Genomic DNA, 26,558 nt, shown 5'->3' on the forward strand with positions numbered 1-26,558 from the left:
TGTTAAAATGCCGGTCTTGGTGAATATTCACGCAAACACAGTCAGCTATGCTTTAAGTGAATGTAAGAGGTTGAGAAAGAAAACGCATGTGTGACAGTATGATGGATCCATGCGCCAGACCTTAAAGTGACAGCAGCCTAATATACCTGCTGCCAATTATAAGATAATATTAAAAATATCTACATGGCCATTTTTCCCCGTGGTATCAATGTCGAAATTGTGGCCAGTGAAAATGCTATGAAAATGGCTTTCTAGCCACAGTGGCCGGTGAGCAACAAAGTTAATGTCAAGCCCTGTATAGTAATAACAATAATGATGCATGGCTTCCTTGGGCTTCTGTAACAATATCCAAGGAGAAAAAAAGTATTACTTTTGTATTCATTTAAATACTTCTTTTGTTATCATGGAAATCTTTTAGAATATTCCCAGACATATTTTTTACAATTACAACTTTGACTAAAAGCTAAAGGTTTGGTTAGTGATTGCTAGAAATTTCTAAAGGTTTACAAAGTTTTGCAGAGTCACTTGGGGAACATAAAAAAGTATGTTGGTTTTTAAATATTTCCCTCTGGCTGAAAGTAAATGATGATTAACTCTCCGGGTGTAGTGCTTGAGATGATGGATAATTGAAGGGACGTTCACAACAACCTTTCGATTGACCTTTTCCACCACTCTGAATACTGAGTAAGCTCTAAACCCTCTGAACCTCAAATGATGGAAAAACACTAAACTGAATGACAGCTACTTAAAACCATTGCAATTCCAAAAGGCCATGTCACTCTCTCTGTTCTGCTGTAAAGCAACTTCTTAAAACAAATGGAAGAATGTAAAACAACTGAAGAATAGAACCAGCCTCTGCAAACCAACCAAACTTTGTACTTTACACCAACATACAGAGTGACTAAGAAGAGTAAGTTGGAGTATAAATGCATCTTGTAGAATAATGGAAAAACTTACAAGGGATCTGGACAATACTGTGGCTGAGGCAGCCGTCGTCCCTTTAAGAGGTAATGCGTGACATCATATGGGTCAACTTCAGGGTACGGGCTGGCTCCTCGTGTGAGCATCTCCCACATTAGAACCCCAAAAGACCACTGCAGTCAAAGAAAGAATAAAAAGTTGAGAAGAAACAGTGTATAATTAACACTTACTGTAATCCAGTAGTTAAACATAAGCGTTTCATTTTCATATCTCACCACATCTGACTTGGTCGTGAACTTCTGCGTCTGCAGGCTCTCAATGGCCATCCATTTAACAGGTAATTTGGCTTTCCTGTGATCCTGGACGCTGTAGTACTCCTTCTCAAGCACATCTCGAGCCATTCCAAAGTCTGCTACCTTTACGGTGTAGGATTCATCAAGCCTGAGAGAACATTGGTTCAGAACATTGGAACAGTCGGTACCCATTTCAGAACTGTACTTTGAACTTCACTGTGCACAGTTTTTAAAGGTGAATTAAAACTAGAAGCCAAAGTTTGTAAACAAACTTTCATGTTGGCTTGAGAATGCCTGAATGGGCAGCGCAAGTCAATAGAGCCAAAGTACATGTTCTGTGTGTTCTAGACCCACCACAAAAAAAAAAAAAAACAACAACTTGTATTTAGGGCTGTAGGTGGCTTGAATGTGTTTGCCAGCCGGAGTGAACTTTTATGGAAAATTTGCTTTGGCAAACTCCAAACAAACTTAGTTTTGGCCTAATTTTGTTCAAAATGACATCACACGAGTTTGCTCTTTAATTTTGCTCATAAGTATATCGGGACCTTAATTCATAATAATTGTGTGTGCAAAACTCACATGCAATTGCGTGCTGCTAGATCTCGGTGTACAAATTTCTTTTGTGCCAGATACTCCATTCCTTTAGCAACTTGGAGCCCGAAGCCAATCAAATCCTTAACTGTGGGATTCTAGGGTAAGACAACAAGACTATAGCAGACTTAAAATATAAAACACACACAGTAAGTCTGTATAATTTTTTGCAACATCACTTCCTGGAACTTCTATAAAGGTTATGAGCAGTGCAGGAGGTCATGTTGTGAAATCCATCCACAAATACAATCCTGTTGTGCAAGGCAAAGGTGAAAGGCAAAATACATAACATATTTGATGTGTTTGAGTTCTAGAAACTGACCCTCTTCTCACAGCGAATGAAGTGACGCAAGTCTCCGTGTTTCATGTAAGGTAAGACCACCAAGGGAAGTCCCTCTTCGGGAAGCAGGATACCCAGCAGAGAGAGAACATTACTGTGATGAAACCCCTTCATCAGAATGCCCTCTTTCAGAAACTGCTCCACTTCTTCCACATCTGTTATTCCTACCAGAGAGAGTTGTCATGCAAGCATTTACACACCCTGACAAAAGTCTTGTCGCCTATCCAAGTTGTAGGAACAACAAATAATAACTTGACTTCTAGTTGATCATTTGGAATCAGAAGTGGCTTATATGAAAGGCAAAGGCCTCTAGATTATGCTTATTTTACCAAAATAAAATCTTATGCCTTGATTTTGAATTATTTAATTAGGACAGAAAGGACTTTGCTTAGACAAAAGTCTTGTCATTTTACAGAAATAATGCACAGTACAGAACGTAAAGTCATGGTGCAGTGGAAAAAGAATTAATATTGTGTATGACTCCCATGAGCTTGGAGGACTACATCCATATGTCTCAGCAATAACTCAAATAACTTGTTCTAGCAGGACTCCCAGAGTTCAACAAGATTCTTTGGTTTCATCTTTAATGCCTCCTCCTTCATCTTACCCCAGACATGCTCAATAATGTTCATGTCTGGTGACTGGGATGGCCAATCCTGGAGCACCTTGACCTTCTTTGCTTTCAGGAACTTTGCTGTGGAGGCTGAAGTATGAGAAGGAGCGCCATCCTGCTGAAGAATTTGCCCTCTCCTGTGGTTTGGAATGTAATGGGCAGCAAGAATGTCTTGATACCTCAGGCTGTTGATGTTGCCATACACTCTGCAGATCTCTCGCACGCCCCCATACTGAATGTAACCCCAAACCATGATTTTTCCTCCACCGAACTTGTTTTCTGTGTGAATCTTGGGTCCACACGGGTTCCGATAGGTCTTCTGCAGTATTTGCGACGATTGGGATGCAGTTCAATAGACGATTCATTGGAAAAATCAACCTTCTGCCACTTTTCCACAGTCCATCCTTCCTGCAAGCTATGGGCTTTGACAAATGCAACACGATTTTTTAGTTGTCTTCTGTTTAATGCTTGTTTCTGAGCACTAATTCGGCCATTGAGACCACTGCGTGACAGAATTCGACAAACTGTTCTTGTAGATACAGGGGTTTCTGGTGACCAGTCGTTATGTAGCTCTGCTGTAGTTGAAAAAGGGCTGGCCCTGGACCAATGCTGGACTGTCGAACCAACAAACGGTCCTCTGGAACAGTTGTCTTACGGGGTCTGCCTGTCATGAACTTCACCAGTTTATTCAAATCTTTTTCTTATCCTCTCCACTTGACATTTAGATACATTAAAGATGTCTGCCACCTCAGCAGGAGACTTGGTCTTCAGGCTCTTGATGATCAGCACTTTGGTCTGTGGTTGAATCTTTGGCTTGCTGTCAGAGGTCAGGATGCATTTCAAATGAAGGTTGGGTGTGCTGGGGTTCTTCTTCTACACACCTGGGAATGTGTTTTAATTACACTATTTGTCACAGGTGACGCTCTAATCTGTGATTGGTTGAATCCTTTAAAGATGTGTCAAGACTTTTGTCTAAGCAAAGTCCTTTCTGTCCTAATTAAATAATTCAAAATCAAGGCATGATAAGATTTTATTTTGGTAAAATAAGCATAATCTAGAGGCCTTTGCCTTTCATATAAGCCACTTCTGATTCAAAATGATCAACTAGAAGTCAAGTTATTATTTGTTGTTCCTACAACTTGGATAGGCGACAAGACTTTTGTCAGTGTGTGTATATTAAGTCATTCTAGACAATTTACATTGAGAGATCGGTCTTCTAAAAAACGGATCTTAGTCCCAGGATGTTGTTTGAAAACAAATGTTTCATTCAAAATCATTTTTGCATAAACTACTGTTAAAGTAGTTGGCAGACAGCATTTAAGGTACAGTATACATTTACTCAGTTATTGCATTCCCAGGGAACAAACCCATGACCTTCGTTTATGCATCAGGAACACTGCTAACAGCTAGCCAAGTTTAAAGGCAGCTCATTGTGAGAAATAAATATTTTTCATAAGGTAGGTCATCCCGAGAGTGCAGTTCAGTATCTTTGAGCCAATGAGGAGTTTCTTACTGTTGAGAGATTTCACAGCACAATGGATTTCTCTGTTGTTGTGGTCAGTGAGGTAACCATGGTAAACTGTGCCAAAGTGTCCTATGAAAAAAAAAAAAGCATGTTTATTAATCTTTAAGTTCAAAATATGACCTTATTCCCTTTTTTCAGTAATTGCATTTTTGAGAAATTAAGCAATTACATTTCTGGAGTTTAGGGTCAGTCATTAAATTGATTAAAAGTGACAGTAAAGACATTCATAGTATTTCATAAAGATTCATTCATAAAGATTTTTGAACTTTCTATTCGTCAAAGCATCGTGCAAAATAATGTCATGGGAAAAAAATCATGGTTTCCACAAAAATAAAGTCAGCATAATCAGCATATTAGATTAATTTCTGAAGGATCATGTGGCACTGAAGACTAGAGTAATGATGCTGAAAATTCAGCTTTGATCACAGGAATAAATCACATTCTAAAATATATTAAAATAGAAAATGGTTATTTAAAATTGTAAAAATATTTCAAAATATTTGATCAAATAAATACAGCCTTGGTGAACATAAAAGAATTTCAAAACATTTAAAAAATCTTATCGACCCCAAACTTTTTAACCCTAGTATATTGAACGTATTTGCAGCATACAGCATATTTTATTTATAAAACATACCCTTCCCGATGATCTGGTGGTGGTGAACCTTGAGCATGGAGGCTGGGATCAACACGTCTTTCACCTCCTCCAGCAGCTCAGGGCGGAAACTGGTGATGGAGATCTTCTCTGGGGGCATGAGAGGAGTCAGGGTTGTGTCCAGGGTACCTGTGTAAGCCAGGCCAGGGAATGCCACGGCCCCAGCAGGTGCAATGATGGTTGTGACGGGCAGTTCTACAAGGACCAAAGAGAACAATGGAAGTGCTTCCAAAATATTTTTAGCCTTAAAATAAATGTGTAGACCTAATATTTCATATGAACAGAAATTAAGGTTGTGTATTTAATAGGGCACATAAATCAGAACCGAACCAGAACTGTTCCCCCATCCCAACTAGAAACCATTCAATTAAATACCTTAAACTTATATTAAAAAACATTTCAGTAAAAAATATGAAAACGCTGATAGATCATTATGATCTTTTAATTTGCTGATGTGAAGGTGTCATCTCACCACGTCTGTAGTCTCCTAAGGGACTTAAATCCACACTATTATTACGTGAACGACTGTGGGAAAAATAAGACAGACGATTTTCTGCCAGTGAAGCTGTGGATTTAAAAAAAAAAAAAAAAAAAGTATTGATAAAACCGATTGTCTTTTTCTTCTTAACAACTGTGCTTGTTATGATGTGTAACTGAAGAACGACTGAAAAAGGTCTGACTGCAAACTAAGACTTGGCATTGCTTAGTTAAATTAAAGGCAAATATGAAATGTGCTCACCTTTTTTCTGCTTCCTCAGATGTTTCAGCACAATGAAGGCCAGAACCGCACCCGTGACCAGAGCTGCCAGTATGCCAAGCACAATACCCACCATATAGTGGTTACTGACCAAGATCACAGTGCCAACATTATGTGTGTACCCATTAACTGTTACCTGGCATGAGAAAATACTGATGTCAGAGTAAGGGTGTATTACGCAACTAATGGCCATCGAGGTGCTTTTGCTAAAGACAAGGTAATTTACTGCATTTATAAATCTACACATATTTTCAAACACTCACCTTCACAGGTAAACCCTCACTGGGAATAGTGAGATTATTAGGGATCCTGCATGTGATCTCATTATCTAGAACTTTAGCACCACAGTCAACGTCTCCAACCGTCATCGTGATTGACATGCAGGAACTCACAAGGTTCAACTTCTGATGCTGGGTCATAAGTAAAAAAGGCATACCATGAAAAAGTGAAAAAAGTGCAGCAATGGAAAGTGATTTTAATAATGGAAGTATCTACATACATGCAAGGACACTTCATCAAACCCAGGGTAGAGTTTCAGTATGTGACCTTCAGTCTCAAACGGGATGGGTCTGCCATAGGGGTGGTAGGAGAAGTCTTGTTTCCACAGGCCAAGCACTCCGTCCATGTCAAACGAGAGCTCGCCCTCTTCTGTCTCATCTCGATGGAAGACGGGGGTCATGCACTCCATACGGGTGGGTTTTGCTTTACCTCTGCACTCCTTCAGAGAACAACGGTATGAAACAAATGCCAAACAAGGAGAATGTCATGTTGTGCCATGTGCCCACAAATCTACGTCTGTTTGCTTTGATGCTACAATCTGCAAACACTATGCACACTGCAAACAAAAGATTTGAAACATTTTAATCTTACATGCTCTGAAGCCACTGAAATATATGCATTGTTGTGGACACTAAGGGTGTGTTCACACTTGGCAGGTTTGGTTTGGTTAAAACAAACTCCGGTGTGATTGCTCTTGTTAGTGTGGTTCGTTTGAATAAGTGTGAACACTGCCGTCCAAACCCTGGTACGCACCTAACTAGAAAATCAGACCCCGAGCTGCTTCCAAATGAACCGTTTTTTAGTTACAGCATGTTACAATTAATTTTTTTTAATATTAAGCAATATTCCTTATGATATATAACCCCTTTAAATAAACAAGGCAAATATCTTAGAACCAAAAGTTTACAGTTCATACAGTGGACACAGGCTTGAGGTGGCTTTCTTTGGGTTTAAAGTAGACAACAGTTCTGTAGACAGAGTCCAGATTTCGGCCTTCAATGACGATTCTTGACCCACTGCAATTCAGCAAAATAAAATGTTAGACAATCCATTTTTTTTTTCCAAAAAGCTTTTCTCAAATGCCAATAAGTAAACAACTCATGACTTCCTGCATCTATAGTACCTGTCAAAGCTGCAATCGGGCAGCACTGCAAGAATCTCAGGGGTCTTTTTGTAGCGGAAGACTTTAGTTGTCAGAACACGGGATTTATCGATGTTGACACGGAGCACAACGTCTTTCACCTCCGTCACAGGCTGAGAGAGACATACGATGGAGGACAGGTTTCCTCTGGCAACAGATACACTGTAGGATAAACACCATTACGTATTGTATGAAACTGCATTTTAGACCTGGCCTACAATAACATGTATTTACAGTTTTAAACTTTATGATACATTTCATACATTTTGCAAAACCATTAAAATAATAATTACTGTTGTAGAGAGTCATATACATGTACACAACCATTTAGTTGTTTGGGGTCAGTCATTTCTTAAAGGGATAGTTCACCCAAAAATGTAAATTTGATGTTTATCTGCTTACCCCCAGGGCATCCAAGATGTAGGTGACTTTATTTCTTCAGTCGAACGCAAATTATGATTTTTAACTGCAACTGCTGCCGTCTGTCAGTCAAATAATAGCAGTGATTGGGAACTTGAACAATAAGAGTCGAAAAAACCTCCATAGACAAGTCCAAATTAAACCCTGCGGCTCGTGACGGCACATTGATGTCCTAAGACACGAAACGATCGGTTTGTGCGAGAAACCGAACAGTATTTATATAATTTTTTACCTCTAATACACCACTATGTCCAACTTCGTTCAGCTTCCGGCTAGTGAGGTCTGATCGCGCTCTGACAACGGAAGTGATGTCTCGCGCTCATTGAAGTATATGGGCGAGACATCACTTCCGTCAACAGAGCGCGTTTTTTGACCTCACTAACAGGAAGCTGAACGAAGTTGGACATAGTGGTGTATTAGAGGTAAAAATTATATAAATAATGTTCGGTTTCTCGCACAAACCGATCGTTTCGTGTCTTAGGACATTAATGTGTCTTCACGAGCCGCAGGTTTTAATTTTGATTTGTCTAAGCAAGTTTTATTTACTGTTATAGTTGAAGTTCCCAATCACTGCTATTATTTGACTGACAGAGGGCAAATAAATTGATTAAAAATTGATAAATTGAAATAATTTGATTAAATAAATGCAAAGTAAACTATATTTGAAAGTTAGTGTACATTATTTTTACATAATAAATTGTGTTTTAGGCATATTCTCACAAAAATTATTTGATAAAATCAGCAGACCCTCTGCAGTTCAGTCACAGGCCACCAGTTACAATACATACACACACACCTTTGGACTGGACATGTTTCTCCATCAAGTGTAACTTTCCTGTTCTTGCCAGAGTCCAGATAAGGACCTGTGATGGTAATGAGGGTTCCTCCGTCCACAGGCCCATAGTCAGGTTGAATCTCGGTGATGTTTGGAACCTGATGTTAAAAAGATGTTAAGCAAAGGTCAACTATCGTAAACACATTTGCTAATGGCTAATTTTTTAAAAATCAAGTTGCGGATTTTAAGAGAAGGAAACGCAAGTTTTGCTAGTGTAACTTGTATAATGAACGAATTACCACAAAGGTGAATCCAGGCATCTCTGTACTTCCTTCAATAGAGTAACGGCCCTCCACTCGGCCCTCATGCACTTTTGCTGTGACGTTCACTGGTTTAAAAGGTGGCTCTGTCGCCCCAGAGCGGATCTTACACAATAAGCTGGGCACAAAAATGACCAGTTACATGACTTAAACACTTACCTTCATACAACCATGTAAAATTCAACCAAACATCTTGGTGTTAAAAGTCTGTTATGCATCTACTTTCCATGGGCATACAAAATTTGCAAATATTTATGTGAAAATTAAAGGAATAGTTCACCCAAAAATGAAAATTCTGTGTATATCAAACTGCCAAAGTCATGTGATTTCAGTAAACGAGGCTTTGTTACATCATAAGTGTTTTGAAAATTCAATGGTTCATGTGACTTTGGCAACTTGATACACACTCTGAACTACTGATTCGAAACAAAAGATTCGTAAAGCTTTGAAGATTAATGAAGCAGTGTTTTGAAATCGCCCATCAATAGATATTGTTGAATAAAGTCGTTATTTTGTTTTTTTGGCACACGAAAAGTATTCTGGTCACTTTATAACATTAAGGTTGAACCACTGTAGCCACATGAACTATTTTAAATACGTCTTTAGTGGCTTTCTGGGCATCTGAAAGTGTTAGTTATCTTGCTGTGAATGAAGTTTTATATAAGTTTTGGATCAGTAAAATTGTTTAATGATTTTTTTTTTAAAGAAGTGTTTTATGCTCACCTAAGCTACATTTATTTGATTAAAAAACTACAGAAAAACTGTGAAATATTATAACAATTTAAGATAATGTCTTTCTGTTTTAATATATTTTAGAATGTAATTTATTCCTGTGATTCAAAGCTGAATTTTCAGCATCATTACTTCAGTATTCAGTGTCACATGATCCTTCAGAAATCATTCTAGCATGCTGATTTGTTGCTCAAGAAACATTTCTTTTTTTTATTATCAATGTTGAAAACAGTTGTGCTGCTTAATACTTTTGTGTAAACAAAGATACTTTTTTTCAGGATTCTTTGATGAATAGCAAGTTAAAAAGATTAGCATTTATTTTAAATAAAAAATTTCTTTTAAGAATGTAAATTAAAAAAATTATGAGTTATTGTGTTATTCTTGCTGAATAAAGCATTAATTTCTTTCGAAAAAATAAAAATAAAAAATACTGACCCAAAAGTTTTGAACAGTAATGTGCAAGTGGAAAAAGCCACTTTTATAGCTATTCATTGTCTGTAAGAACAGGAAATCAGTAATACTTACTGTGTGCTGTTGCTTTTGTGAGGCTGGACCAGACAGGCGGTCTCACCCAGCTTTACCTCATGGGTTCTGGTCGTGATGGCAGGTCGCAGGGGAGACTGGAACTCCCATCCGCACAAAGTCATCTCACTCTGGCCATCAGGAGGCGCTGTTTTGGGGAAAAACTACACCGAACATTTCCATACATGTTTTATTTGCAAAATGCTTTCGATTAGCCTGTGGATAAACATACTTAAAATATTAGCTAAATATTTAAAGTTTATTTATATATTATTTGAAATATTAGCTATTATATATATATATATATATATATATATATATATATATATATATATATATATATATATATATATATATATATATATATATAAAGCTAATATTTCAAATAATCTGTAAATAATATTTCAAGTTTCAAATATCTTAAAAGGGTTAAAATGTATTCCAAATCATATCTCACCTCTGTGATGCTGGGCGGACATGACTCATTTCCCCAGTGTGCCCTGCACTCAGAAGCCCAGGTGCACTGACCCGAGCACCAGCCACAGCCCATGAACTTTGGTGCGGTCAGGCACATGGCGCATGTGAGGAAGTGCCGGCAACCTGGACCTCTCTGAGGCACCTGAATCATCTGCCAGTTATGAATATATAACTGTTATTATCCCAAAGAAAGAATAAAGCCTTCTGGAAACTTGGCCTGGTCCACTTGGTATATTTCTGCATACTACTTAAAAAGATTTATGCGAAATCATGATTGGTACTCCATCTGGTTCGTTCCTTTAATTTTTTTCTGATACATACCTTATCTCCAACTACAAACAGTAGATGGTCTGGGGAGAGAACCGCTGCGGTAGATGATACCTTCTGGTTTTCTACAAGGGAGTAATTAGCAAAGATGACAGGGCTGGACCTTCTCAGGACAAGCTGTAGCGTGAAAAGAAAAGAGGTTTATATAATAATAAATTGAACTGGCATAGCTAGTAACTGTCTTCTTTATGATTCACACCTGCAGCAGTCTCCCGTCTGAAGTGCCTATATGAGCCACGGTCTTGTTCTCGATGCTGGTGACCAGAAGAGAAGTGAGCAGAACGCCTCTCATCTGTCTGTTGAAGAGGTCTACTCTGTAGTACGGCTGAGACACCAGGGTGGGCTGATCTCTGCAGGTCATATTGTGCTCCATGCTCTGATCACACATATGCAATAAAATAATCAGAGCTGCATTGCTGTATTACATATATCTGTTTGTCTTTCTTTATAATGAATGCTCCGAGGTACAACAATCAAAAGTTAGTCATTTTCATAAACACTTTCATTCATTTTCTAAAATCAGTAATTTACCCACAAACAAAAGTTATTTGTATGTCTGTAAATAAATAACTATAATGAACATAACATGGAAATAACATTAGTGATGTTCAAAAAAGGAAGAAAAAATAATACATAAAAATAAAAATAGGTCAATACAAAGTAAATAAAATAAAAAGTAAAAAATGTTAAAAAATAAAATAGTAAATACAAAATAAACTGGTAAAATAAAAAAAGAGACAAATAGATGGCATAGACGGACAGGAAGTCAGACAGAATGATGAACGACAGACAGACATAAAACAAATGATAGACAGACAGATGGATAGAACAATGAACAGACAGACAGACAGACAGACAGACAGACAGATAGATAGATAGATAGATAGATAGATAGATAGATAGATAGATAGATAGATAGATAGATAGATAGATAGATAGATAGATAGATAGATAGATAGATAGATAGAACAATGAATGATAGATAGATAGACAGACAGGAGGAAAGGCAGAACGAATGATAGAATGAATGATAGAATGAACGGCAGATGGACAGAACGATAGATAGATAGAACGATAGATAGAACTATAGATAGATAGATAGAACGATAGATAGATAGAACGATAGATAGAATGATAGATAGATAGAACGACAGAACGATATATAGAACGATAGATAAATAGATAGATAGATAAATAGATAGATAGATAGATAGATAGATAGATAGATAGATAGATAGATAGATAGATAGATAGATAGATAGATAGATAGATAGATAGATAGATAGATAGATAGATAGATAGATAGATAGATAGATAGATAGATAGATAGAACAATGAACAATCGATAGACAGACAGATAGAACGATAGAGCGATAAATAGATAGATAGATAGAACAATGAACAATAGACAGACAGATAGATAGAACGATAGACAGACAGAACGATAGATAGATAGAATGATAGAATGATAGAACGATAGATAGATAGAGATAGATAGATAGATAGATAGATAGATAGATAGATAGATAGACAGATAGATAGATAGAACGATAGATAGATAGAACGATAGACAGATAGAACGATAGACAGACAGAACGATAGACAGAACGATAGATAGATAGAATGATAGAATGATAGAACGACAGAACGACAGAACGACAGAACGATAGATAGATAGATAGATAGATAGATAGATAGATAGATAGATAGATAGATAGATAGATAGATAGATAGATAGATAGATAGACAGATAGAACGATAGATAGAACGATAGACAGATAGAACGATAGAACGACAGAACAATAGATAGATAAATAGAACGATAGAACGACAGAACGATAGATAGATAGAACGATAGATAGAAAGATAGACAGATAGAACGATAGATAGAACGATAGATAGATAGAACAATAGAACGACAGAACGTTAGAACGATAGAACGATAGAACAATAGAACGGTAGAATGACAGAATGATAGAACGACAGAACAATAGATAGATAGATAGATAGATAGAACGATAGACAGATAGAACGATAGAACGACAGAACGGTATAACGATAGAACGACAGAACGATAGAACGACAGAACGATAGATAAATAGAACGATAGAACGACAGAACGATAGATACATAGAACGATAGAACGACAGAACGATAGAACGGTATAACGATAGAACGATAGAACGACAGAACGATAGATAAATAGAACGATAGACGGATAGAAGATAGACAGATAGAACGATAGAACGACAGAAAGACAGAACGACAGATAGATAGATAGATAGATAGATAGATAGATAGATAGATAGATAGATAGATGAGAGCTGAGAAGAAAAAACATTTTAGTGAAATTCTTCCACAGATAAAATGGCAGCTGTATATGACAATATTTTGAGAAGAATTTTCCAAATGAAAGACAGATAGATAGAACTTTTCAAATGAAAATTGTATATTCCAGTAATCTAGGCCACCAATTTATATTCTTTACCACAAGAATTCCAAACATAACAAACAAACTCCATCAAATTTCACTGTGAGTGTGAACTATGGTGAACTCTTACATGTGGCTCTCTGCAGACTTTCCTGTATTGTTTGAGAGTCTGATACTCCAAACAACAGACATTAACCACACAACCGCTGACCAACCAAATCATGACCCTAATTGTGAAATATTGTAAGTGTCTGTGACTGACTTCGCATTTAAAGAAAGTGTGCTAGCCAGTCAGAATTGACATCTTAGCCTGACTTTTTTCCCGGAAAACTCAGCACAATTCTCACTGATGCATTTCCATTGTGCAAACACTATAATCTAAATATTTCACCATACACTGATTTACCACAAACTAGCTCTTTAGCTGCAGTTTTTTTTAAAGCATAACTGCAACACTTTTACCAGTTCAAATGTACTAAATCATCCTTTTTAAAAAGTGCATCCAAAATGAGTGACCTGGTGAGTGTTTCTCATTGGAATCTCAAAAACTACACTGCAATTTTCTCCTTTTTCCACTCATTTCCCAAAAACATTGACCTCAATGGAAAAAAAAACTCTTCTTTTAACTACACTAACACACACTCATACACATACTATCTGTAAACTGTTTTTATAGCACCAAACACGCAATCACACTCTGAAATTTCCAAGACTTCTCCCACACATTACAGGGATATTTGGATTACGTAAAAGTAGGCGGTTCTCATCTGGACACTAAAATGATGATCTCTGTTGAAAACTTCACATATTTTAAGACACTTGCCTCACATTTACACAGCTTCTTTCTCATTCCAAATGTAAATTAGCATTATAGGTATATAGAGAAAATTTAATTGACATGATACCAGTAAGTTCTTATTTTTTGTTTAGTTAAGGTTTTAAAAGGAGTACTTTGTAAATATGCAGTGGTCGTAAAAAGAATTCCTACATGTAAAAATGAATCCAGAGTCACTGAATTAGATATAACAAACCAAGATATATCCTCTAAAAATCATCTTGACACCTACTGGTTAAAAGTAATTGGCTTAGAAAAGAGTTTTGAGCATACTTAGTACAAATACTCATGGTAGTTTTAGAACACATACCATAAGCTAAATTTTCTGCCTTATTTCAAGTTTCTCTGACACCGTGCCTGGAGCTAAAAAATGTTCTAGCTGCTGCATGCCAGAAAAAGTTCATCTAGAACACTTTGCCTTACAAGTGCCTCATTTTTCCATTATCTTTTTTTAAAATGTTCAAAAACCTTCCTGGATATTCACAAAACCTTTTTAATGCTTTCTTTAATGAAAGAAAATGAAGCTAGCACATCTTGTAAGTGGCTGAAATTGTTTTCTAAGAATCCTGCTGTAATACAGAGCAGGGGAACATTAGATTTTAGTTATTTAACAGATGTTAGATAGCAGAGCTATTGCAGAATTGAATACAAAACACATGGTGCAGCAAACACAAAGAAAAAAATCATTATTAAACACACATACACACACAAAGCAAAGCACAGGCTACTTAGCATCTTGCCTTAAACCTCATGATAAAACTCAAAATGATGGAAGCACCAAAAACCTAAAAACTTGGGGTTTTAAAGTATTATTTTGCCAAAAGGTCAAGTATAGGTCACTGTTTTACAAGTCTGAGTCAAGCTTTAAATAATTTCCTAGTAAGGAGTAATGTCTCAGACAATCAGACTAACAACAAGCACAGACCAGTTCCAACAGTGACTATAATGCAATATCAACCTTATACCTTTTACTATCTTTGACTGAAAGATAGGTACAGACTTAAAGGGTTAGTTCACCAAAAAATACAAAATTTTGTCATCAGTTTCTCAACCACATGTTGTTCCACACCCTTAAAGGTACAATATGTAAAATTTTTGCAGTAAAATATCCAAAAACCACTAGGCTAGTGTTATATATTTTGTCCAGCTGATTACAAACAATGTCTCTAATGTTTTCAACTACTTGTAAAAATTCCCATTCTAAACAGTGACACGGGGCAGTGCAGTCGCCTGTCAATGACGTCAGTTACCTTTGTTACCGCCTTTACTGACGTAGAACCCACATGACAATAGTGCCGTGGACAAATGCAGAAGTAGTGTCTAGCGTCCAGCAAACCACCAGCTTGCTTCAAGCAGTTCCTTATTTACTTCTTGCACGTTTTATGGTGGATTGTGTTAATTATTTATGGAACATAATTACTGTTTTGACCATCTGCCGCTGGTTCTGTCGACAAGGACAACTCCCGTAAACTCATGACCGGAAAAGTGGAAGCGGCGCCGGCGACTGTGTCATAATAAAAGTCCCGCTGCTCGTGAGGCGTGTGTTGATCAATCGCTCCAGCTCCTCGTTCAGCTCCCGCAACACTCGGTCCTACTCTGCTTCATACTACAGTAACGTTAATAATCGCATCCACGAACATGAGTTCTTCCAGACTCCAATCCCTATTCTTTTGCACCGTCCTTTGAGATGGAGACCACATGTCCCAAGTTTCCGCTCTAAAACTTGGCGTCATCAAACTACGCCTTTGTTTTGAATATGCTTCTAGTGACCTCTAGCGGGAAAAAATATCACAAATTGTACCTTTAAGACTTTTGTTCATCTTCAAAACACAAATGAAGATATTTTTAATAAAATCTGAGTAATTTCCTCATCGACAGTCCACGCAACTATGACTTTGAAGCTTTAAAACCTCCATAAACCAGTTGTAAAATGAATTCCTATTAATTAAACAGTTTAGTCCAAATTTTCTGAAGAGCCTGGATCGCTTTATATGATGAACAGATTGAATTTAGGCTTTTACACATATAAACCTTCATCAATGCACACATCTGTTGTGGTAAATGGAAGCTCAAGCTGCATGTTTGAGTTTCCGCAAGAACCAATGAGGTTTGTTCTTGCACATCAAGCTTCTGCATATGTTCGCTGATCAATGTTTATATGTAAATAAAAGCCAAAATTTTATCTGTTCATGATATAAAGCAATCAAATGTCTTCAGAAAATTTGGTTTAAACTGCTCAATTCATATGGTTTAGTTTTACGATGTCTTTATGAACTTTTTGAAGTGACAGCAAAGTGGTAGTTGTGGACTGACATGGAGGGACAGAAATCTCTCAGATTTCATTTAAAATATCTTCATTTGTGTTTTGAAGATGGACGAAAGTCTTAAGGGTTTGAGTGTGAATAAATAAATAACTAACCCAAAAATTAAGAAAAAAAAAACTTTATTTTTCATTATCATCCAGACATTTTTGGGTGAACTAACCCATTTTTCAGGCCTTTCAAGGGCTACTAGAACTCCACAGAACCCTTTTTTGTCAGGGTTAAACTTTCCAGCACGTGTCAAATGGCTTTGCAAAATTCTTGTCATACCCAAGAATTCTATTGGACTACAGTAGTTGCTTTTTAATTCCTGCATAAACAAAAAATGCACATTTTGTGTGTATGTGTGCCACAGATGCAAACATAAGAGAATGAAAATAACACTTAATGAGTGCTTGAAAAGTGCAAATGGTTACTTCAATCAGACCATACAGTTACTGTTTTATGAGTGTAGTGCATTCAGTGCCATTGTTTCTCTCTATAGAAGCTGAAACCCTAACAAACACAAAGACATGAGACAGAATATACAAGCAAGTGACTTATGACCCAGACTGTGGTCACTCAAACTATACGACAAAAGAACAAAAAAATGATGGACAAGAAATGCAGTCCACCAGCCAATTCTTCAAAACCACACGAAATGTCATGTGCTAAAGTTAAACATTCAAAACAGTGTTGCATTTGCATATTTTAATGTTGATTGGTGGTGTTGTAATTGCATTTTTTCTTTGGAACTAGTCATGGACTGTTTTCTGTGGTAATCTACAGCACGTCGTGGATGCTTTTGACAAAACCAGGAATATTCCTTTCATTTGTCTGCAAAAAGTTAAAACCGTACAGAATGTGCAATAGGGTAAATAAGCTGAAATGCACCAACCTCGTGTGGGCAGCTCTCACAGGGCTGAAAATGGCAAAGGCCTCTGGAAAGCTGCTCTGGTCCCGACTTGCAACAGTCCTCCACTCCGTCATCTATTGCTGTGTTTACTGTATCCATCGGAAACGCACAAAGTGCCGAGTCATGTTCAGGAACACCCAAGTCGTCGGTTACAGCGAACACACCATATAAGATATCATCCTCTTCTTCAGCACCCAGCTCATCGGCGAGCTCTCGTCCGGCCTTCCCGAAGTGGGCGGCTTGAACCACGTTGTAGACAACGTCTTTGAAAGGTTCGCTGACGTTGCTTCTCCTTCGTCTTTTGGGTTCAAAGCGGCATTCTAAAACAATTTCGCGGTACCGTCGCATCTCCCACTCATGGCGTGGTAGACGGCCTAGTCTCGTCTGAAAGGGCGAAGAGTCTAAGTCGGTTTTCTCTCGTTGAACAGACAAGAAGTAGACAAAGTCCTGTGTGTAGAAGCTGTACATGTACTCAATGCTGTACGTCTGCTGTAGAGCAGGCAAAACCGTCAATCCTCTGACATCGCTGTAAAAACCATCCTCGGTTGCAAGCGGTCGGCGTACGGAAATGGACATGCGACCATATTTTTGAGTCACGCTGCTGTTCACCGTTGCCGCAACAAAGAAGTACACCGTTTGGCCCTCTTCCACCATAGAGACTTTAGTTCCCAAAGGACTAGCGATGCAATCCGGACAGAACTGCGGAGAGTTGAACTTCTTCCGGAATAAACACTTTGAAGGCCCAGGAGGCTTTCCATTTTTGTGGAGTTGATGGAAATAGCAAACTCCATATTGGGAACTTCCACACGAGTACAAGTACATCAGGAACGTGTCTAAGAGCAACACCTCATTGTCTGTGTCCTCATGGAAGGGATCTCTTGCGATATCACACAAAGCGCATATCTCACACTCCGGGCTGGCCACCGGCCCCGTACGGAGCTCCCACAGTTTACCTAGTGTGATGTTCACTGCCTCAATGACGTTCTGAGAGGCCACGTAGACCTCTTGGAAAAGGGAGTTGGCAACTATGCTCTGGATGGGATTGCGGGTCTGAAAGTAAGTCATGGGGTACGGCACCGAGAAGTCCACAGCGATGGGGGCCGTTGGGGGACAAGTGTCTAATGCAGAAGACATTAGAGCCTGTATCCAGACACATGTCACCAGATGAGTGGCCCAATGGACCATGTCCACTCCAGGGTGAAAAAAAATGACTGTAGTGTGTTTCGGTTACCTCCAGCAGGCATCTGTCAATGAACACATCCTGAGAACAGGAAGCCCTGAAAACAGAACAGTCGCAAAAGAAAATGGTTAATCAATAGTTAAGACAAAAATAACAATTTTGCAACATTATGTGAATCAGTGATGACCTAAAAGTATGTGATGAAGGAAAAAAGCTATGTTTTGATTTGTCATAAATGGCAAATAATTCTGACATCAGTAAGTCTATAAACTCTAACAGAGGTTTTGCTTATTCATATTGCCTGTGCCTACAGCTTTATTAAAGATAAAAATAGATATTTCGCACAACTCTGAGTAAACTATTCTCATTTTATGAAAGTGTATTAAGCAAAATATGAAGACAAATGGAAAACAGTTCTTTGGGAAAGAATGGTTGGCTTAGAAACAGAATGTTCTGTAATATTACTTAGTTCTTCTCCGGGTTACTTATTAACAAAGCTCATCACCATGTTCTACATTGAGGGCCTCTCAAATTGACATTCTTGTCACAACCTAGACGTGCTTTTTTGAGCAAAAGTTGTAAATGGACTTTTGTGCTTTTCAGTCAAGCGCCTTTTAAAGTAACAAATGAACTAATTACTTTTCAAAATCGTGCCACAGCATTTGCACCGCAGCACTGAATGCATTACATGTATAGAATTTATTCATCTTTAGGGAAACAATGGAAAGTATGTGTTTCTTTAAAACAGATCTCTACCAGTGGGTAGTGACCTAAAAATGGATCTGTTTTGATTGAAATAATCATCATATAATCATACATAGTTAGGCCAGAAAAATTAATATAGGTTTATCAACTCCTTGTGCAAGATAGCAGACAAGTACTTTGCTATGTTATATTACTTTAAAATATTCAAAAACTTAGATCCATGCTTATAATGTATTAGTCTCAGTTACTGTTATTCTGGTATTTGCATTGACAAAACATACTCTCACAGACTCCCAAAGCTTGAAGAATATCTGAAATGCAGGAGGCTTATTCAATGTGAAAGATGCTTCAATTGAGGATTTATTTGTACCAAGGATATAACGTTTAGGGAAGGGTAAAGATTAAACTGTTTAGTCCTTGAAAAGAGGATTCAACTTGTGTCTGACATGAGACATCGCCTGATCAATCATTTTACAGCTTATAGTTTATTAAGAAATAATAATAATAATAATAATAAAAACCTTATCTGTGATTCACTGAATCTATTGCCATTTATAAAGTGCTATTAGTGACAAAATTACAAGACAATAAATGATCAAATATTTACAATGTTTTACAAGACAAAAAAAAAAAATCCTAATTTCATATTTATTTATTAAATAATATTTAAATCAAGTTTAGGATAAAATGACAATAAAAACACACTCACCTGTTAGTGATGATAAAGCGGTGAAGTACAGATCTCAGGACAGATCAATAACACTAAACATGTAACGTTAGACACTTCTACGAGTGAAAGGCAACAACTTTCCAAATATATTAAGTCAATATATTGACTTTCGTTTATAAAACCAGATAAGAAACTTTAGAAATAAGCTAGGCTACATGATTAGAGAGCTGTCTCGGTGTTTTGCGCGACTGCTTGTTTCGTTTGAAGCACGAGCGCCACTGACTGGAGCTGATAGGCCCCGCCCACCAGCATACGAGAATGAACGCTACTATGGTGACGGCATTGCTCATTAATATTACTTACGCCATGCAGACGCCCTTTGTATCCTTTCAATCACGTGATCTAATTAATATTCATAAGCCATTCCTTATATAATATAATAAATAAATCTCACACACACGACACACCGTCCAAATAGTGTAATGTTTCAGTCAGTAGTGGTTGTGAGAAAACACATCTGAGCTGTACAAACCTCAAAAAGCAAACTTGGATAAACTCAATTGAATCTAATTCAAACTTTGCCAAAATCATCAAATAAACAGATACATTGTAATCTACACAGCCTAGTGGCTACTTGACAATACCAAATTTAAATCCTAAATCGTTAAATTGCTGATGTGAATCTTATACTAGTGACTAGGTCACAATGTTAATCATTTTCAAGAGAATAAAAACAGCATTTTGGCAAGTGTATGAATTCAACCCTTATAACAGAGTAACTCTTCAGCCATGCATATTTCTATAGAATCATATGTGCAGAAATGTGTGTGCCAGGCAGGAGTCAACATTGATGAAGAGCTCGAAAACATACTGTCTAATGTGGATTCATTTCTCGTGTTTGTGTTTGTATTTAAGTGCATCTACATTTGTTTGCGATATGTACTTCATAGACGAACATGCAGAGGGTGTTTTGTGCTTGATTACAAATATTCAAATATTGTTTGTCACTGTCTTAACCCACAAAATGTCTCAACTGCCTTTTCAAATTTGAAACCACATTATAGAACCAAATATGCAAATGGTCAATGTCAACATTTATATTTCCTTGTGTTTGATTTAACTTTATCTTTATTTATCTGATTTAATGAAAAACAAATTTAAAAATATTCATGACAAATCTTTTTGTTCTCCCAATATTATATCATAATACTATATTTTCTTAAATTATATATTTAAAAAAATCATTTGACTCATATAATGTGTTTAATTGTCCAAAGGTACTATTATTATTTAGTTTCACAGAAAGACACAACTTTATGGTTATGTATCAACACATATTATATTATATTATATTATATTATATTATATTATATTATATTATATTATATTATATTATATTATATTATATTATATTATATTATATTATATTATATTATATTATATTATATTATATTATGAAGGGTCTTGAACACATGACTTGAGATTCATAACATTATCAACATTAAAGTACTGCTTAAAAATGTTATGTTCATTAATTCATCATTTCATCTTCTTAAATCACAAACCTATTTTCATATGATCTCTTAATGCCCATAAAATGCAATCTATATTGGGAGATTATACATCTACATAAAAATACTACCATATAAATATACAAAGCACACCTAAAGTGAATGGGCTCATGTAACAGTGAAAATGTGCTGCAATTCAACTTTCATCAATATGAAATTATTAATCACTGTTACTCTTCTCTCTTTCTAATCATTCTGCACATTGACAAGAATATAGCAAGAGATTTTGGTCATTCAAATGTTAGTGTTTAATGAAATTGCTAATAAAGTATTCCTAATTTAATATTTATTTTACATGATTAGATTTATGATTATAAATACAACAGCATGCTTGTTATTAGACAGCTAGACATTTTAAACAAATAAATTCCCCTAAATTAATCAGAAAAGCTTAAAGGATTAGTTCACTTTCAAATTAAAATTTTCCTGATAATTCACTCACCCCCATGTCATCCAAGATGTTCATGTCTTTCTTTCTTCAGTCGAAAAGAAATGAAGGTTTTTGATGAAAACATTCCAGGATTTTTCTCCTTATAGTGGACTTCAATGGAGCCCAAACGGTTGAAGGTCAAAATTACAGTTTCAGTGCAGCTTCAAAGTGTTCTACACGATCCCAGACGAGGAATAAGGGTCTTATCTAGCGAAATCATCGCTCATTTTCTAAAAAAAAAAAAAAAAATTAAAAATGATATTCGTTTTAACCATAAATGCTCATCTTGAGCTCTCTTCTTCTTCTTCTTTATTTGAATTCCAGCAGTGTAGACACTGCAAAGTGTATTACTGCCCTCCACAGGTTAAAGTTTGAACTAATTGTTATATACTTGCACTAGCATATTGTATATGACAATTTAGTTCAAACTTTGACCTGTGGAGGGCAGTAATACACTTAACAGTTATGTTTTAAATGAATAAAAATGTATTTTTTTTTTTAGAAAATGAGCGATGGTTTCTCTAGATAAGACCCTTATTTCTTGTCTGGGATCATGTAGAACGCTTTGAAGCTGCACTGAAACTGTAATTTTGACCTTCAACTGTTTGGGCTCCATTGAAGTCCTCTATATGGAGAAAAATCCTTGAATGTTTTCATCAAAAACCTTAATTTCTTTTTGACTGAAGAAAGAAAGACATGAACATCTTGGATGACATGGGTGTGAGTAAATTATCAGGAAATTTTAATTTGAAAGTGAACTAATCCTTTAAAACTGCTTTGCATTTACAAAGACAAGCATCCACAGACTAAAAAAAAAAAAACAGATCTCAGATGGAAAAAAAGGATGAAAGGACTGGTACTAGCAGCAACACAGCTTCCTGTGTCATACTCGGGGCATTATTACACAGGTTTGCTCCACAACATGAAACAGAAGACATGGACAGCTGCTGGAATTGTGAATTGTTCAATAGTACATTGTTTGGTAGTATACTATTCCCTACTATACTGCTCAATAGTGCATTTCTCCAGAGCGTACTGTTCTTACAGAAGTTTTGGCTTGCGCATCCTTTTGAAATGATGTTGTTGACATTTACTGTGAAAAAAAAAGAGAAGAGGAAATGGATTTGGTGGAAAGCTTTAAGCAGAAATTAGTCAAGAACTGTTATTTATTCATATTAGGAACAGCAATTCTGTTTCTGTGTAGTAGATTATTATTTTATATTTTAATAATCACCTGAATCACCTGTTGTAGTGATGCACTGGTTCTCTTCACCTTTACATTTTTGTGTTTGTGTGTTTGAGCAATGTATGTCATTGCAGGTGTAACACATCAGTCCGTTCTCTGAGTCTGAAGCTGTAAAGAAAAGCAGAGACAACTGAACCTTAAAAAGCCTTGTAGCAACTGTCGCCATCTGCCATATGAGATTATCAATCTTCAAAAAGGACACAAAACATTGCAATTATAGCATAAAAGAGATCCATAGAGCTTGTGCATTATATTTACATCTTCTGAATCTATGCAGTAGCTTTTATGAGGAAAAGATTTAAATTATTTAGTAAATCATTCTTTTGAGCAAGGTCTCCCTGGAAGAAGAGATTACATCTCAATGGGATCTTCCTGGATAAATAAAGGATAAATAAAATCTTTTCACTGAATTAGTTGATCTAGTTCACAAAAGCATTCAGAATGAAACAGTCTCAATTTCAAATCACTGACTCACTAAAAGCAAGATTATCAGACATAAAAGTTGAATGAGGCATTTTATGTTGACATTTTTGAAACTTATTACAATGAAGGTGATTGGTTTAATCAACAGAAACTGAAAATATGTTATCTGAATCACATTTCTTTCCTTTTAAATCATAATAGCAACTAAAATATCAGTACCATATGTTGTAGAAATGTTATGAATAAATATGGCCTACAATGTCAATTTAAGATAAGACCTTTTCAAAAATTTCACGTTTGTCACACCGTTTGCAGTATACCTGTAGCTTTGTTGCAGAGATCTGAAGTACAGCATAGGGAAGACATCCTGATCCGTCCAAGAGTTATACTCCAATTATCACATGAGGAAGAATTTGCGCACTGATTATTATTACCAATGTTACTGCCATCTAGAATCAACAATATTAAAAAATAAAGATTATCATAGCAAACCCAGTCAATAATATTTTCCTTATCATACACATACAATTCATAATTCATATTATTCTTACTGTATATGGTCATGGAGCTGCATCCTACGTTTGAAGAACAGTTAGCAGTTTGTTTGCATGTTCCAGGTGGAACTAGTGTGAGACAGTTGTAACACACCAGTGTCAGTGCTGAAAGTGAATGATAAGATAATTAATAGCATTAATAGCATGCATATAAAGCCCTTTAAAACACTGATTCTAAAAGTGTTTTTTAACAATTAAATGTAAAGAATTACAGGTGGCAAAGTTATTAACTGTGTGCAAAATCGTCCATCTAATAAAAGGTCATTTATCAGCAAAGTTTAATTAAATGATATGCCTAAAGCAATGGACACATGGAAATAAATCCTGTAATGACATACCTTTGGAGAAAAACACAGTGAAAAGAAGCAAGCTGATGATTTGCAGTGCCATGATCCAGATGAAGGGTGTCAGATGGACAGTGTGAGATTATTATATACTGGATTTACAGAGGTGTGGTTTGTGTTAGATTTGCAACAATTAGATTTCCCGTGTTGTATCATAATCGTAACCATGACACTTGAGTCTTCTCTTCAGATACATTACTTTGCACAAAGTACAACAAATTATACAACTTATTATACATAATGTAAATAAAATGAAGTAATGTATTCTAATGATTAATAATGATTCTGATGATTAACCTTTGTTGTTTGTTGTTGATTTTCCATTCATATCATTCAGGAAATCTTTATCTTAATCTCGGGTTAGCTATTGTGTAGGTTTATATGTTTATACTTGTTTATATCTTTATACTTCTACTATTTATATGTTTATATTTATGTTTACATGTGTAGCACTGTGGTGCTTCAAGGCACGACATTTTGCTCTTGCATGTCTCCACGTATACTGTAAGCAGAATGACAATAAAGCTTGACTTGACTTGAACTGAAAAAATATTTTTCAAATGTATTTCTGTAATGTGTTTATTCTGTTATATTCTGTTTCGGTTACGTTTTCACTCTGTTTGCTCTGTTCCCATTTTCCTGTGTTCTGTGGTTAGTTCAGTTCCATGTTTGTTAATTAGTTCCATCACACCTCTTCTGTTTCACCCTAATTACTTTCCTCTGTTATTTAAGATATATATATATATATATATATATAATATATATATATATATATATATATATATATACAGTCCAGTCCAAAAGTTTGGAACCACTAAGATTTTTAATGTTTTTAAAAGAAGTTTCGTCTGCTCACCAAGGCTACATTTATTTAATTAAAAAAACAGTAAAAAAACAGTAATATTGTGAAATATTATTACAATTTAAAATAACTGTGTACTATTTAAATATATTTGACAAAGTAATTTATTCCTGTGATGCAAAGCTGAATTTTCAGCATCGTTACTCCAGTCTTCAGTGTCACATGATCCTTCAGAAATCATTCTAATATGCTGATTTGCTGCTCAATAAATATTTATGATTATTTTCAATGTTGAAAACAGTTGTGTACTTTTTTTTTCAGGATTCCTTGATGAATAGAAAGTTCAAAAGAACAGCATTTATCTGAAATACAAAGCTTCTGTAGCATTATACACTACCGTTCAAAAGTTTGGGGTCAGTAAGAATTTTTATTTTTATTTTTTTGAAAAGAAATTAAAGAAATGAATACTTTTATTCAGCAAGGATGCATTAAATCAATCAAAAGTGGCAGTAAAGACATTTATAATGTTACAAAAGATTAGATGTCAGATAAACACTGTTCTTTTGAACTTTCTATTCATCAAATAATCCTGAAAAAAAATATTGTACACAAATATTTTGTACAATTGTACACATTAAATGTTTCTTGAGCAGCAGATCAGCATATTAGAATGATTTCTGAAGGATCATGTGACACTGAAGACTGGAGTAATGATGCTGAAAATTCAGCTTTGCATCACAGGAATAAATTACTTTGTGAAATATATTCAAATAGAAAACAGTTATTTTAAATTGTAATAATATTTCACAATATTACTGTTTTTACTGTATTTTTAATTAAATAAATGTAGCCTTGGTGAGCAGACGAAACTTCTTTTAAAAACATTAAAAATCTTAGTGGTTCCAAACTTTTGGACTGTACTGTATATGTTTCCTCAGTTTCATTGTTGGGTCTCATGAATGCATGACAGTCAGTTTCACCGCAAATTTGCATGCTCAGGTTTTTTCAGCTGATAACACTGATAATCTTCCTTAATAAAATGATCTGAAATTGAGAACTGGATTATTCTGACTGCTTTTGTAATCTGGATCAACTGATTCAGTTAAAGACCTTCAAAATAACGATTTGTTAATAAATCGTATGCCTATTTTTAACGAATAACCATATAAATTTAAAACATTTGATCCTCAAATAAAGACAAAGGTTTCAGGGTTTTGGTTTTTTTTTTTGTCTTAAATGATTGCTTAATAAGTGGATTTATTTTTCTAGTGATAAAGTATGTTTAGAAGCTGTTTAGATCATGAAATTTTTTTTTAATTAAAAATGAGTAAAAACAAAATTAATTAATTAAAACTAAATTCATAAAATTATCCCATGATGGGAACCCCAAAAAGGTTCTAGTCAAGTCAAGTCACTTTTATTCATATAATGGTTTATGCAATACAGTTGTTTCAAAGCAGCTT

The 26,558-nt window shown here is 35.7% G+C and overlaps 1 protein-coding gene across 4 annotated transcripts in view; it reads right to left on the reverse strand.

Annotated features, from left to right (window-relative positions):
• mst1rb (macrophage stimulating 1 receptor b) overlaps nt 1–20,022 on the reverse strand; it is a 25,827-nt gene extending 5,805 nt beyond the window's left edge. Inside the window, exons 1-20 of one of the 4 annotated variants that reach the window (XM_067387912.1) lie at nt 19,765–20,022; nt 17,153–18,447; nt 10,888–11,064; nt 10,683–10,805; nt 10,342–10,512; nt 9,888–10,048; nt 8,610–8,748; nt 8,332–8,468; nt 7,098–7,277; nt 6,891–6,990; nt 6,195–6,413; nt 5,959–6,105; nt 5,678–5,831; nt 5,411–5,503; nt 4,921–5,133; nt 4,272–4,352; nt 2,128–2,309; nt 1,794–1,903; nt 1,197–1,362; nt 958–1,094 (exon numbers count right to left, since the gene is read on the reverse strand). In XM_067387912.1, coding sequence (XP_067244013.1) covers nt 958–1,094; nt 1,197–1,362; nt 1,794–1,903; nt 2,128–2,309; nt 4,272–4,352; nt 4,921–5,133; nt 5,411–5,503; nt 5,678–5,831; nt 5,959–6,105; nt 6,195–6,413; nt 6,891–6,990; nt 7,098–7,277; nt 8,332–8,468; nt 8,610–8,748; nt 9,888–10,048; nt 10,342–10,512; nt 10,683–10,805; nt 10,888–11,064; nt 17,153–18,355 — 3,893 coding nt within the window. In that variant the 5' untranslated portion in view covers nt 18,356–18,447; nt 19,765–20,022. Of the gene's footprint in view, nt 1–957; nt 1,095–1,196; nt 1,363–1,793; nt 1,923–2,127; nt 2,310–4,271; nt 4,353–4,920; nt 5,134–5,410; nt 5,504–5,677; nt 5,832–5,958; nt 6,106–6,194; nt 6,414–6,890; nt 6,991–7,097; nt 7,278–8,331; nt 8,469–8,609; nt 8,749–9,887; nt 10,049–10,341; nt 10,534–10,682; nt 10,806–10,887; nt 11,065–17,152; nt 18,448–19,764 lie in introns of those variants that run through there. The other 3 variants (XM_067387911.1, XM_067387913.1, XR_010895329.1) reach the window with 3 other exon arrangements.
• Nucleotides 20,023–26,558: the final 6,536 nt, after the last annotated feature.

This window comes from Chanodichthys erythropterus, chromosome 6 (assembly GCF_024489055.1).
Source record: "Chanodichthys erythropterus isolate Z2021 chromosome 6, ASM2448905v1, whole genome shotgun sequence".
NCBI classification, from domain to species: domain Eukaryota; kingdom Metazoa; phylum Chordata; class Actinopteri; order Cypriniformes; family Xenocyprididae; genus Chanodichthys; species Chanodichthys erythropterus.